Source organism: Solanum verrucosum, unplaced genomic scaffold, assembly GCF_900185275.1.
Source record: "Solanum verrucosum unplaced genomic scaffold, falcon-dt-bn FXZP01000214.1, whole genome shotgun sequence".
Taxonomy (NCBI): Eukaryota; Viridiplantae; Streptophyta; class Magnoliopsida; order Solanales; family Solanaceae; genus Solanum; species Solanum verrucosum.
In genome coordinates, this window is record NW_026020059.1 from 1269776 (window position 1) to 1286184 (window position 16409).

Here is a 16409-nt window from a genome sequence, read left to right on the forward strand (position 1 = left end):
AACAAGATATAACACTTCCACCAAAGGTGGATTCGACCTACCAACAACAATTAATTCAATAAAGAGAGTTCAAACTTTCTTACCATAATTCAAAGCCATAGCCAAAATCACCAAAAATCCAAGCAATCACCAATACTTCACTCATAAGGCTTACCACCCTTAATTCACCCATTATCAACAATTAATCATGAATAAACATTAAACAACACAAGAGATATCAATACAATTCACTTTACACATAATTCCATCAACTTTGAATTTATAGAAATAGACTCACTTCATAAACACATTTTGGGGTTTTGTAGAATACAAGGATTCATGGAGTTTTTCATCTTAAAACATCAAATAAACATCAATAATATCATAAATTATCATTTGAAATCGTTTCATGAAAGAACCCATGAGTTTGAGTAGAAATTAGGTTTTTTCACAAACTTTGGAAAAGTTGAAAACCATTTGAAATTGGCTCTAGGGTGATAGCTTGCCCTAGATAAAGAACTCCCATACCTTTACTAAGATTCCCCAAGAAATTTAATGAAGAAAACGTCTTGCATCCACAACCCTAGCTCCCACTTCTTCTTCTTCTTCTCTTCTTTCTCTCTTCTTCTCTTCTTCACTCAAGAACCCTAACTCTTACTCTTTTAAAATGGAACAAAAATGATCCACAATCAGCCTAACACAATAATATAACCTCAAAAGAAATGATTTGTGAAAACACCAAAATGCCCTTAAATTTCCGGACGGACTCCCTGCCAACTGTCCAACTTTCAAAGGGCATAACTCGCTCATACAAACTCGGAATCGAGCAAACTCAGTGGCGTTGGAAAGATCATTCCAAGGGCTTTCCAAACATAACTGGAACTACTCCTGGATCATCCTGAGCTAGGAGTTATGACTGATCAAAGTTGGCAAAAAAATCACTGATTTCCACACTTGGCCGAATTTCCAGATTCTGAATTTTTTTTCCAAAAATGACTACTTCCAATTTCAAGCTTCTTCATATTCATTTTAAATTGTCGGATGTTACAATTGAGTCTATTCTTGTGGTGTCAGAATTTAGAGACGTATTTCCTAGTGACTTGCATATAGATTTCTGCATTGATTTAGAGCCTGGTATGCGCTTCATTTCTATTCCTCCATATCGTATGGCTCTGGCGAAATTAAGAGAGCTCAAGGCTCAAATCCAAGAGCTTCTTGATCAGGGATTTATTCGACCTAGTGTTTCCCCATAGGGTGCCCTAGTTTTGTTTGTTAAGAAAAAAGATGTTAGTATGAGAATGTGTATAGATTACCGACAATTGAATAGGGTCATTATTCGAAACAAGTACCCTTTGCCTCGAATATATGATCTTTTTGACCAATTGCAAGGTGCATCAGTTTTCTCTAAGATTGATCTAAGGTCTGGATACCATCAATTGAAAATTAGGCCTGAGGATGTGCCAAAGACGGCGTTTAGGACTCGCTATGGGAACTATGAATTCCTAGTTATGTCCTTTGGTTTGACTAATGCACCTGTAGCTTTTATAAGTTTAATGAATAGGGTGTTCAATCCATTGCTTGATTCTTTTGTCATAGTCTTTATTGATGATATTTTGGTCTATTCGAAAAGTGAGGAAGAGCATGTCGACCATCTTCGTACTGTTCTGGGTGTTCTTGGGAAACAAAGCTTGTATGCTAAATTTTTTAAGTGTGAATTTTGGTTGACTTCTGTTGCATTCTTGGGGCATGTAGTTTCGAAAGAAGGGGCAATGGTAGATACTCAAAATATTGAGGCGGTTAAGAATTGGGTTCGACCATGTTCTGTGACTGAAGTTAGGAGTTTTGTGGGGCTCAGTAGCTACTATCGTTGATTTGTGAAATTTTTTGCTTCCATTGCCACTCACCTGACTAACTTGACCAAAAAGGAGGTACCCTTCGAATGGATTGAAAAGTGTGATGAGAGCTTTCACAAGCTCAAGACTCTCTTGACCATCGCGTCCATTCTAGCATTACCAGTTGAAGGTAAGGATTTTATTGTTTATTGTGATGCTTCACATTCTGGTTTGGGTGTTGTGTTAATGCATGATAAGAATGTTATAGCTTATTCATCGCGCCAATTGAAGGTGCATGAGAGAAATTATCCAACGCATGATTTGGAGTTGGCAGCGGTAGTATTTGCTCTTAAGATTTGGCGACATTACCTCCATGGTGTTAAATGTGAGTTATTTACTGATCATCGTAGTTTGCAGCATGTGTTCATTCAAAAGGATCTGAATTTGAGACAGAGAAGGTGGATGAAGTTACTTAAAGATTATGATGTCACCATTCAATACCATTCGGGTAAGGCTAATGTAGTGGCAGACCCTTTGAGTCGAAATGCAGTGAGTATGGGTAGTTTAGCTTGCTTGAATGCATCCAAGCGACCTTTGGCTAAGGAAATTCAGACCTTAGAGTCTAAGTTCATGCAGTTGGGCATCTCAGAAAGAGGTGGGGTGTTAGCTAGCATTGAAGTGAGGGCCACATCCTTTGATGAGATCAAGGACAAATAATTTGATGATGAAAATTTGGAGGAGCTTAGAAAGAAGACTACGATTGGTTAGGCATAAGAGACCACTCTTGATGCGGATGATGTGTTCAATTTTAAAGAGAGAATATGTGTCCCTAGAGTAGATAACTTGATTGAGAAATTATTGGCAGAGTCTCATGGTTCGCGATATTCTATCCATTCGGGTGTGACCAAGATGTATCGAGATTTGAAGTGAATTTATTGGTGGTTGGGCATGAAGAAGAACATAGCAGAGTTTGTGGCGAAGTGTCAAAATTGTCAACAAGTGAAATATGAATACCAAAGGCTTGCAGGTTTGCTTCAAAGAATGCCAATTCTAGAATGGAAATGGGAGAGGATAGCCATGGATTTCGTGGCTGGTCTTCCCAAGACTTTAGGGAAGTTTGATTTTATTTGGGTAGTGGTTGATATATTGACTAAGTCAGCCCATTTTATCCCGGTAAGAATAGATTATAATACTGAATAATTGGCTAAGGTGTATGTGAAAGAGATAGTGAGGATGCATGGGGTGCCCTTCTCTATCATCTCAGACCATGGTATCCAATTCATATCCATGTTTTGGAGGAAATTACATGATGAATTGGGCACACAACTTACTTTTAGTACAACCTTCTATCCACAGATAGACGGGCAGTCGGAGAGGACGTTTCAAGTATTATAAGACATGTTAAGGGCATGTGCGCTAGATTTTGGAGGGCATTGGGATAAATTCATACCTTTGTGTGAGTTCTCCTATAATAATAGTTATCACTCCAGCATTGATATGGCATCATTTGAGGCACTCTATAGGAGGGAATGTAGATTACCCATAAGATGGTTTGAGGCTGGAGATGTGAAACCTTTGGGGGTAGATTTAGTAAATGATGCTCAAGAGAATGTGAGAAGTATTCAAGCTAAACTTTTAGCAACCCTGAGTAGACAGAAGAAGTATGCGGATCATAAGTTGAGACACATGTTTCAAACCAGTGAGAATGTTCTTCTTAAGGTATCACCCATGAAAGGGGTGATGAGATTTGGTAAAAAAAGCAAGCTAAGTCCGTGATACATTGGTCCATTTGAGATTCTTGAATGTGTAGGGCCGATAGCATATAGATTGACGTTACCTCCTAATCTATCGAGTGTTCATTCGGTATTTTATGTGTCCATGTTGAAGAGGTATCATGGTAATAGAGTTTATATCATTAAGTGAGACTCAATTGTGTTAGATAAAGACCTCCAATATGAGGAGGAACCGATTGCAATTCTTGATCGTGATGTGCGCAAGTTGAGGACCAAGGAGATTAAGTTCGTGAAAGTTCAATGGAAGCATCGTCCAGTTGAGGAAGCTACTTGGGAAACCGAGAGGGACATGCGAGATAATTATCCCCAATTGTTCATCGATTCAGGTACTACTTCATGCTTTCCTTAGCCTATTTTCTTAACGTTTCTCACTCAAGGACGAGTGATGGGTAAATTGGTATCTATTGAAACGATCTATTTTCGTCGTTATGAAAATGCCAACGGGAGGAAATTTGGGATCGAAATTTTTTTTCGTAGTATTTGGATTTTCTCAACCTAGTCCAGATTTGGACGAAATCGGAGTCATTGAGGGTAGGGAAATCTGGTAACTATTGGGTGACTCATTTATGATTTTTATTATATAAGTAGTTAGATAACTCGTTAAGGAATCCGTACGACTTTACGAAATTAAATTCGGGTGAGTAGAACTCCCGGAATCAATCTTGACGTAAAAAGTATTTTCTGAGCATCGTTAGTTAGAAGTGTATTGTGAAATGGAGATTTTGGAATGCTTTAAATATCTCTATGTTTCGTGCAACCCGCTTGGGCGGGGATTTAGGTTGCTTTGGTGGGGCCGTTGTAGCGGGGTGGTGGCCGCTTTGGCAGGCTCGACGTGACTTAAGGTCGTTAATAAACCCCTAAACGACCTTATTATGCACTTTTCGACTTTTAGAGCTAAAGAACGAACCCCATGCGACTCCTACTCCATTCTTGAGGCTAAATGTAAACTTTTCACTCCCCGAATCCATTTTTCGATCCGTAGAACGTAATAGAATGGGTGAATATTGATGGGGGAGGATATTGTTATAAATTATATGGTGGAAACAACCATAATCTGGATAATTGGGATCATGAGTTTGATTTAGGGTTCATAGAATTGTTAGTAATTCGGGTAATTAATGATTACTTATTGATTCCCGTATTATATTGATTGTTTGTAGACCAAGAACAAGCGAAACGAATCCGGAAATGGAAGGATCAAGTTTCTTAGGGTTTCAAGCTTGTTTCAAGGTAAGTGATGGTTGTGATTCTATGATTGTGTGATGTATGTTTGTTCTTGCTTCATTATGATACATGTATGTATATGAATGTTACATTATTGATCACACTTGTTGTAAATGAGATAGATGAATGATGGTTGCCATGAAATCATAACTTAATTGTATGATCTTAAGGATATACTTGTAATTGTGGTGTGTTGAATGGATCGGCTTCCACGTTCCAGCATAACTAAGTTGGATCGATTGCCATGTTCCGGCATAAGTATGGGATCAGTTGCCACGTTCCGGCATAATCATCGGATCGGGTACCACGTTCCGGTATGCTAACTGTTTGGGTTTGGGTTCCATGAGAGGATCAAGACTTGTCATAATTGTGTATTTTGAGACATGTGAAGTTGTTCGTTGTTCGTAAATGTTGATGATATTGTATATGTTTGATATATGCATGTGATTACATTGTTGTTTGACTTATGTATGTTGCACTTAGTGGGATAGCCACGTGATCCTACCAGTACACTGTGGTTGTGTACTGATACTACATTTGCTCTAATTTTTGTTGAGTACAGGGCATCTTTAAGCGGCTATTGACAGACCTCGCTTAGGAGATCAGTGATCGTTCGAATTCAAGGGTGAGACAATTCTTCCGGGCTGCCATGAGTTCTCTTTCGTCTATGTCCACATTTCAGACTTAGACTTCTCTAGTTAATTATCAGTTCATTAGTTTTGGGTTGTATCCCTTCTTGTTTAAACTCTGTTCATTGTTTGATGTTTTGGTACATTGACTTTCAGGTTCTAGGCATTACTTCTGCATTGTTAGTTTATTATTGTTAGACTTTTGTTAGAGTTTATGGGAACTCTATTTTATTTCCTTAGCATTTAACTTGCTTTCGTAACTTAAATGTATTAGTTTTGGTTTAGTTGCTTGGTTTGAGTTGTAGTAGTAGTTCTCCCACCGGAGTGTTACTGTGGATGCCAATCACGACGGTCTGGGTCGTGATAGATAAGAAGCAATACAAGAAAACTTTCACCATTTAAAAGAATTTTTAGATTCTTTAATGGATGTCTATTTGAATTTTCTATAATTTGTCTCATCATTATAGGCTCAAGATGTCCTAGATGATATGAGTATTGGAATTAGTAAAATTCTGATTTGCTATAGAATGTGCCTCAATTGCATTAATTCTTATCCAATACAAACAAGAAAATAAAGTAGAGAAATTTTCTATAACATATGTCTGCTCAGAGACATTCATGGTAATACCATGTCTACGACCAAAGGTCGCGACCATTTCCATGCCTAGCATTCTGGGCTTGCACCTCATTCACTTTAGAGAATGAATCTATGATTGTTGCATTTATCAAAAGTTCTCATTCTTCATGAATGGAACACAATCATCTCAACATATCATCTTGTGATAGCTTAGTACCTCATGTCACATTCATGTGCATTATTCAATCACTTGTTTTCTTTTGGACATATTATGCACTGCTACCACATTCACTTTTGGGAATGAAGCAGTTTCAATGGAATAGGGTTCATGACTACTTTTTATCTCCTCTTGGTGCGATTAGAAATGAATCCATCATCTTACCCATATAAAAACATCTTAGGCCAAAAATTGATAAGACTTGAACCCACCATCTTATTATCATGGTGCACCAAGATTCAAACCTGATGTCTTACCCTCTTAGTGCGATTGGACTTGAATCAATCGTCCTACCCTTTTGGTGCGATTGAATATGAATCATCGTACCATTTTGATGTGATGAAACTTGAATCCACCCATCTTACTCTTCAACCAATAACATAATAGGCTAATAGTGCATCAAAACTTACCCTCAAATCTCTAAATCTTATAATTATATGTGTAAAATAGATTTCTATAAAACATGAAAAATATAAGAAATCAGAATAGCACGGCATACCAATTGATTGAAAAAATATCTAATTAGTACTATTACACTTCTAGTTCAACTATCGTCCTAGTGTTGGCTGTTACAATCTTTTTATCAGATAATTATTTAACCTTGACCTAATGAGTCTGATTTATTAAATAAAAAATCACAAGCTTCTTATTTGCTAAAGAATTGTAAGCCACAAACTGAATTGTAAACATATTAATAAATATACTCTGGTTGATTTCCTTTCGTGCACGGAGGAATCATCGTTACATTTTTTTTCACTTTAGCCAACTTTTTTTTCTTCATTTTAGCCAACATAATTAACAGATTGATTGATGCATACATTCAACAACGATGGTTCTGTATCGTTTCACTTTAGCCAACTTTTTTTTTTACTTTAGACAACTTAATTTAACAGATTGATGATGCATACCTTCAATAACGGTGATTATGTTCTGATGATGTGTTATGAAACTATATAAAATAATAAGAAGATTAAAGTAAGGAGAAGATAGAAGACTAATTATTCCTCTTGAAGGGATGATTTTACAACGAAAAGAACCTCTATTTATAGGGGAAAATTGATCGATTTGGTCCCAAAATTAGAATTCCTAAATTTTCTCGATAAAAATATTATAGAAATGACGTGACTAATTTGATGGGTGGCTATGATAAACAGATTTTCTTAAAAGTGGTGGTGACCTCAAAATGTGGTATCTATAATCTTCTGAACAAAATTATGGATATGAGATGATCCCGCAAAATTTAAGTATCTTTTTTTAAAAAGAGATATAAAGTTCAAGGAGGACCTATGTATTATCTCTAATCAGAACTAACAAATTCATAGATAAGATTAAAGATTTAGAATACAAAAACCATTACATAAGATAAACAATGTGGTAGAACCTTTTTTTTCAAGACTTTAAGTAATTGTTTGCCAATTTCGACACCCAAAACCTAAAAATATAATACTACTCAAACTATGCCAAAGATCCCTTTTTCAATTAGTTGGATTGCCTTATATAAATGTGGAAACAAGAAAATACTAAAACTCTAGTCCTATCCGGATCTGAGCCATGTTGATTGCATTTGAGACATTTGGATTCACATTTACTAAATACTTTTCTAAAACTTTAAAGTAAACAAAATACTTCAGAAAATTTTGTCCAAGGCATTACAAATCATACATTATTAATCCCAACATTATAATCTCTGTAGTTTAATTCTTATATCATTAATTCTTACATAGCTTATTTTGGAATCAAACAAAAGCTTATTTTATTTTTGATCCGTCAGCAAAACTTAATTACGTGTGTTAGCCCACATATACAAAATCGATACATTAATTAAGTTTTATATATATATATATATAACTAATACATTTTTCGGTTATCTATTCTATATTCTATACAACCTAAAAAGCATGAACTCTCAAACTTGAATGTTGAATTACTATAATACCCCCAATTAAAAATATTTAATTTATTAATTTAATTAATTTTATTATATTGAAAGAGATACATTTTCGAATTAAAGGATTGTGACTTTTTCAACGAGTTGTGGCTTTTTCAAAGGGTTGTAACTTTTCTAACAAATTGTGGCTTTTTCGAAGGGTTGTGATTTTTTCAAAGGGTTGTGACTTTTCTAAAGGGTTGTGTCTTTTTCAAAGGGTTGTGATTTTTCTGATAAGCAATGACTTTTTTGAAAGGTTGTGACTTTTTAGATAAGGCACAATTAACACCTCTTCATATTACTATTTGGTAGCTATAACAAGAAGGGGGTTTCCTTACACTTTTTAACTACAATTTCTTTAAGTTTTCTACTTTTCTTCTTCTTAAAAAATCTCAAGTGTTATTTGCAAAAATTGATTAAGTTCAAAATTCAACCAAATTCGAGGTACCTCATAAGAAAAAGTTGGTTAAAAAATTGTAGCAAATCATGTATCAATTCACACTCGTATTTTTTCTTACCATTTTCATGAGTTAACAGTGGCAAAAAGTTGTGAGAGAGACACTAATATTAAACAAATATGAAAAAGGCATATGATTTGGGCAAAGATATTTCTTCTTTGTTTTTTATTTTTATTCTTTTCCCTCAAACAAAGGAGTTTCTTCCTAATTTTTCTAAATCAATGGGTATCAACGTAGTCCATTAAATTATTAGTTTTGATGTTAAATTCACTATTTCAAAAATAGATTTTCACTTTTACTTATAATATGATAACATAGCCATGATAATAATTATTTTTTAATAGATATGTATGTAAAAATGAATGGAGAAAGTAAAGTGTTGGTGGCAAGAGATTTAAATCAAACGAAACACTAGAGTGAATATAGCATGAACATATATTTATGTCTTCCTTCTTCATTGGCTATGTATTGTTCCATATAATCTTTCTTTGGGAAAATGCATAAGTACCCCCCAACCTATGCCCGAAATCTCAGAAACACACTTATACTATACTATGGTCCTATTACCCCCCCCCCCCCCCCCCGAACTTATTTTATAAATAATTTTCTACCCCTCTTCGTTCTACGTGGCACTATCTTCTAGGCCTAGCGTGTGTGGACAATTTTTTTCATGCTATCTGGTTAATAGTGCCACGTAGGCCGAAAATGGGTAGAAAATTATTTATAAAATAAGTTTGGGGGGGGGGGGTAATAGGACCTTAATGTAGTATAAGTGTGTCTCTGAGATTTCGGGCATAGGTTGGGGGGGGGGGGGTAATATGCATTTTTCCTTTTTCTTTATGTCACAAGATAGACTCTGTAACATCTCGCAATTTGAAATAACTAGGAAGAAGCTTATAATTGGAAATAGTCATTTTTGGAAAGAATTAAAATTTGGAAATTTGTTTAAGTTAGGAAAAGTTGAGTTTTGGTCAACTTCAAATGGCAATAATTCCTAGCTCAGGATGAGTTACGTGTACTTCCAGATATGGTTGCAAAGCTCATGGAAGTATTTTTCCAACGCCGCCGAGTTTGCGCAAATTCGAGTTCATATGAATGAGTTATTCCCTTTGGAAGTTGGGTTGTTGGAATAAAGAAAGTCCAATCCGGATTTTTAAAGGGTAGTTTGGTCTTTTCCTTACCCTTTTATTTTAATTCGTTTGTTTTGTGTAATTAAATAGGGGCCTAAGCTGAATTAAATTAGTTTACGCTTTTGGAAAAAGGGTTAGGGTTTTGAGAGAAGAGAAAGAAGAAGAACGTTCAAAATTCGTCGATTTCTTGGTGCTTTGCTTGTGGATTTCATCGGGGGTGATCCCTACAAGGTATGTGAGATCACATAGCGTTGGGTTAGTTCACCCACGCGCCAAGCATGTTTAATTCAGCATATTTTCGTCCTAAAAAGATTGAGAATTTGCTTTCTTGATAGTTGTTCTTGAATTGATTTCGTTCTTGAACATGAGTTGGGATTAAGGAGTTTCTTGATGATCAAGTGTTGTTTCTTTAAGTTGTTGGGTTAGATTTTGTGTATATGATTTGGGTACATGAATCTAAAGTGAATTTGAGAAAAAAAATCGAATCAAAACGATTTAGGATCAGAAAACGAGATCAATAGCTCGTCATAATTTTGCTTGAAGGGAGGTTGGCGCGACGCACCCCCATAACGCCAGGCAGGCTGGGGCGGCGCGTCAGCAGTGTGCCAGATTTGAGCCCCAGTAATTAAGTTGGGGCTGGCGCGGCACGCCCGGGCGCCCAAATCGTCATTTTTCATCAGTTTTCGTCATTTAGCCTATTTAAGTCCTTCTAAAGTTTATTAACACTTCCTATTGATTCTAACTACTCTAAATGACTTCTAAACATCTAGAAATCATCCAAAAACATGAATCATAACCTTGAATCCATAAATTCAAATTCAAGGAAAGTTAAGAGCCAAGTTTAGGAAGTTCTTCGAGTCTTTTCAAAAAGTCTTTTGCAAATGCTTTTAACTTTGTTTTAAGACTTACAGTTCAAGTTGAGTAAAGAGTAAAGAGTAAAGATTGAAGTTCATTTCTTCAAAAGTATAAGGGGACTAAGTATTCCCAAAAAGATTTAAAATGTTTTCACATTTAAATAAGAACGAAAACTGAGATTTTCAAAGAGCCTTCGGGCTAGTTTTCAGAAAAGAGAAATAGCTTTCTAAATGAAGCAAGCAGGGAAACTGAGATTTCTGAGATGGCCTTTGAGCTAAGTTTTTGAGCACTAATCTCAAATCACAGAAGAAGTATGTTTTTAAACATAAAGAACTAAGTATTTTTGGGAGTAGTATTGAGCACCGATATGGGGATGCGAGTTCATATTAACTCAAGTCTCCATAAACTATGTAGCCATCATGGGTAGAAAAGGGTCATACTTTTTAGATGAATCTTTTTTGCATAGACTAGTGGATCCACTTAGTGAGTTAGCTTCCTATATCACGACAAGGTATAGGATAGGCCTCGGCAGGGTGAGGTAAAACGTTGTATCATCACTATAGTTCTTAAGTAATGGTTGTCGGCTAGAGAAACTCCCACAACAGTAGTAGCATGGTTCCTCAAGGAGTTCTGCTTAGTGTAAATGGGGGTATGGGACTTCATTCATGCATTGCACAAGTAGACTTTGAGAGGGAACATGGTTTGTTTTTTTATGATATTATGATTATGAATTAACAACATGTTTTCAATAGTTTTTCTTTATAATGCACTTGTTTTAAACTGTTTTATAATGAAATGAATTTATTTAAGTATTCAAGAGTTGAGAAGAACCAAGGTAAGTGTTTCTTTCATAATCTCTTTCGAGCCTATGTTGTTTTAGCATTCCAACTCGCATACTCGTACATTCAATGTACTGATGCCAGTTGGCCTACATCGTCTTATGATGCAGACACAGGTAACTAGGATCGGCATCCGGCGCATTCGTTGATCCAGTGAGTAGTTCAGAGTCTGTTGGTGAGCCTCTTTGCATTCCAGATGACTCCTTCATATTGCTTTCAGTTTTAGTATTAGTTCATTAGGATGTCGCGGGCCTATCCCGACATCCATCTCAGTTGTTTAGAGGTTTCATAGATAGTCAGACAGTCAGATAGTCAGTTAGTGAATTCAGTTGTCTTTACTTTTCATTTCATATGTTAAGACTTGAGTTGCCATTTTGGCCAAGTTGAATGTTGACTATTAAACATTCTAAGTTATTTCATTAGTTAAGTTGAGTAGTGTGTTATTGATCTTTATAAATATGCATATAGTCTTCCGCTGAGTTAGTAAGCCAGGCCAAGGGTTCGCTTGAGGCCAACAATGGTCTTCGAGTGCCAGCCACGTTCAGGGTGTAGGCTCGGGGAGTGACAGACTCCTTACTAGCTATATAAAAATAGATAAGAAAGAAGAAAGTAGTGATTGATCATAAAATGATCTTAAATGAAATTAATGATTCTATAAAGGGAAAAATGATAAATATACCCCCGATTTATCGTAAATGGCATGCAGATATCCTCTGTCATACTTTTAGAACATTGGTTCCCCTTCCGTCCAAAAAGTAGAGCATATAGACCCTTTATACTAATGGACATACACGTGTCATAATCTTATCCACCGATCCGACATTTATTAAATACCGGATCAACGGATAAGATTGCGCCACGTGTCCCTATTTAGTCTTCCGTTAGAGTGAAGGGCATATATGCTCTAGTTTTTGGACGGCAGGGGCACCAATGTCCCAAAAGTATGACGGAGGATATTTGCATACCATTTACGATAGTTCGGGGGGTATATTTGTCCTTTTTCCCTTCTATAAATAATACTTTACATTTTATTCCTCTATTAATTTTTATTATTGAAAAAATTAATTATATTATATCATGATACAACTTCTATAAGATACTAGATACTTTCATTAGACAATAACTATATGATATGTTTGCGGCAGAAAAAAGGAGAAGACTACAATTCCACAAAGATAAGGTAGAAACTTAATGAAATGAAATATTTTTCACCATGTGTGATGTTATTCATATATTAAAATTAAATTATTCTACTGAAGCATATATAACCATCATTCATGATAACATCCAAATACACTTTTTTGATAAAATTACCTCTCTATGATAGCCGTACTCAAATATTTATAGGGTAATAATATTTTGTAAAAGATATGTTACATATAAAGATAAAATATTGAAATACTTATGGTAATCCTTATTAGTGTTATGCACATACTAAATTTCAAGTATGAATATTTAAGACACAATCTGTACTTAAACGGTGTACATCATTTATGTTCATAACCTCAAGAGGAAATGTTATTGGTGATAATTTGTTGAGTGGATATTTTTTTTTCTATTTTGTTGGTTAGATTTGTTTACAAAATTGTGAGTGAAGTAAGAAATAATATTATTAAAGAAATGTCACTTTCTTCCATATTTAAACTTTGAATGTATTTTGAAATGTTTTAATGAAATCTGGTCATTTTGATTCTCAAAATACAAGTAACTCAATGCAATATGCATTAATAATTTAAAAACACTTGTCCTATGTTGGTTCAATTATAATTATTTACTAAAAAGCTTTAATTTAGTAATATTAATTCTATTTTACAACATCATATACTATATATACGATACACACGTGCAAAACACGTGCCGTAAAACTAGTTTTATTATAAGCGAGATCACCTAAGTCATTGGACTATACTTATCTCACCAATAACTACATTTCGAAATGGGTTTCTTACCAATAATTGTATAGCTGACAAAAATAATTTCAACAAAAATGTTTGCATGTATATGTAATATATATCGGTATTGTATTAATAGATATGTAATGTATCGATATAATTGGTATACATAATGTATAACTATGTATGAGAAATGTTATACATCCATATACATTGGTTATACATTGCAGCCGTTCATATTAATTCCTCAAGGAGATGATTTTTTTATCACGATCAACTCAAATCTCTTCTAAACATGAGTTACAAATTTTAGCTATAAATTCCTTTCGATATTTCAAATCTTTTAATATATTATTTACTCTAAACGATTCTCTTTTATGACATATATATAATTTTAAAATTTAAGCTTCCAAACTCTTTAATGACGAATTGTTCCATTTTTATTTCTCATGCTCTTTCTTTCTTTTTCTTTTTCCATGGTTGCTTTTTCAAAGCAAAACGAAAGAGTGTCAAAAAAAAAAGTGCAAACTTATACTTGAGCATTAAGAACTAAGTGGACAAGTCAAATTTCAGCCACTTTGAAAGAAAACAAAACAAAAACACTAACCAATATTAAAATAAACAATTCATTGCAAATCCATGAATTTAGTGTAACATGGGAAATGTGACAACTTTGCCCTTATTGCACCAATCGAAGAAGAAGAAAAGTTTTGTGAAAATGCATTGCGATACTCTTTCCTATGCAATCCGTCCAAACATATTTTTATATTAGTAAAATTTAATTTTAAAATGCGCATATCCTTTATGAAATAACTTCTAGCCCCACAAATATCTCTGGATCATTTTAGATCACAAGTTTTAAAAGTCTTTCTTTCTTTGTTAAATTTCGTGTCAAGTCAAACTAACTCATACTCCATGCGTTCCTATTTATATATCAGCATTTTAGATTTCACGTGCATTAAGAAACTAAAAAAGTTTACTATTCTACCCTTATTTATTTATTTATTTTTAAAGCAAAATTTCAGTCAATGAACCTTAAATAATTTATTTTGATTAATTAATTTGACCAATAAACATGAATTATTTACTTAATTTTTCTATGTTAGCCAAATATTTTTTCAAGGCTAATAACTCACAGGGGTAAAATAAGAAGAATAATATCATTTATGCATTAGTTTTGTGAAATGACAAATATTAAGAACCATCTAATTTCAGTAAGAGCAATATATAGATAAGAATGGATCAGGGAGTATAAATTGAGACGGAGAGAGTAATAAATAATAATCAAGTTATTTTGAGTAAGAAACTTTGATCCAATGAAAATTGTCTAATTTTCCCTTTCAAAATTGCATCAAGAGTACTCCTTAACTAATTACAAAACAAAGACAATTAGAAAAAACTGTTCTTATTCACTTTCCATCTAGCAATAATTCTATAAAAGAAATATTATATTGATGAACTATAGTAAAAAGAGAGGAAAATATGTCTATTAGTTATCCTAAGGTATATGATACAACTTAGATGGTTTAAGTCCCCTAGTAACATTGAAATAATTGAGTGTATGAATCCACTTCTCTTGATTCTTTAGAAGATGAACTGCAATGGTGTCTGGCCATAGTTCATGCGTGCATCGCGTAGGCGGCTCAGGATAATTGTACATTGACCATTTAGCATTGTACCTATGTCTAGCTCGATGTCCATCTCGTAACCACTCTCCAAATACCTTATCTTCTGGTCCTTCTAAATGAGTTTTTGGAATATCAGATTGTTTTATCCATTCAACTATATCCCAACTCACTAAATAACCCATTCCTGACATGTAATGTACAAAAGGGTCCATACTAGGACATGGTATAACATAACCATAGTACAAATCTTCCCTAGGTAATGGCCTTAAAGATTGTACAAAATTTTCAAGACGTATATACGTATCATCATCCGTTTTCATCACGTAATGATAAGGTGGATAATAAAGTTGGTCATAAAACATTTCTGGTAAGCTTGAAAAATATGTATATGTCTTACCTTTATTCATATTTTCTTGACAATTGAGGATGATAATATCGTCGTAACGCATTATTTCAAGTGCTACTAATACTTTTTGATCTTCTTTTGTTAAGTTGCAAAAAACAAACTTTATGTCAATTTTTGCACCTATTATTGGAGATTGTGTACCATAGATTAGACGTAAGAAGTGTCTCTTTTGGTATTGATCGGGAAGTGTTAAGATTCCTATGAGAATTCGGATTTCGTCGTTATTGGTTGACAATGTAGATGAATTTATATCAAGAATGTTTTTTGTAGAAGAATGAGTAATATTTGTTTGAGAAAAAGCACATCTACTGAACTTTAAAAAGCTATCGAATCGAATTTGGTTGATTGAAGCAATAATACAAAGGAAAATAATGAAGAAAAATGAGGAAATGATGAAACGTTGGCTATTTGGTTTGTATGTTTTCATGGTAACATGTAAAGCAAAATTTTGTGAAGAAAAGAAGTTGAAGAGGGAATATTTGAGAGAATGAGTTGGGAGATTAATGGAAGACATTATTTCAATGTGAAAATTAATTAGATATCATAAAGTGTACAATATTTGCTTGAGTTTAAAGATTTTAGTTGGCTATATCGTGTTACTCAGTCTACCACTTTTGACTTTTCATCATGTGGACAAAATAAAATAAAAATTAGGATACAATCCATTATATATCTCTCTTCCCACTACGATACTCAGTGCTTAGAAAAAAATAAAAATATTCCATCCGTCTTATTTTTTTGATGACAAAGGAAATCCGCAGTCGCTATCTTTTGGATGCGCACAAGGTAAAACCTCTGCTCCTATGCAATAGCTCACAAACTATATAGGAGAGGTAACTCGCACTAAGCAAGTCCAGCACGACGAGCTCGACCCAGAAGGCAAACCCCTTGCTTTCGCTGGTAAAGAGTTTCGAACTTGATACCTCCAACATGGAAGTCCCAAGCCCAAACCACTAGGCCACCTCGAAGGGTCCATCCGTCTTATTTTATGTGTCATTTTTATTATTTAGTCCGTCTTAAAAA

General features: G+C 34.4%; 1 protein-coding gene across 1 annotated transcript; it reads right to left on the minus strand.

Moving 5' to 3' along the window:
* Window positions 1-14850: 14850 nt before the first annotated feature.
* Window positions 14851-15903, minus strand: LOC125823256 (hydroxyproline O-galactosyltransferase GALT3). Its single transcript, XM_049502653.1, has one exon. The coding sequence runs from the start codon at window positions 15898-15900 to the stop codon at window positions 14851-14853; it is 1050 nt and encodes a 349-aa protein (XP_049358610.1). The 5' UTR covers window positions 15901-15903.
* Window positions 15904-16409: the final 506 nt, after the last annotated feature.

What these genes read in the sequence shown, in the direction of transcription:
- LOC125823256 (XM_049502653.1), bottom strand. Translation starts at nt 15,900, where the DNA reads ATGTCTTCCATTAATCTCCCAACTCATTCTCTCAAATATTCCCTCTTC.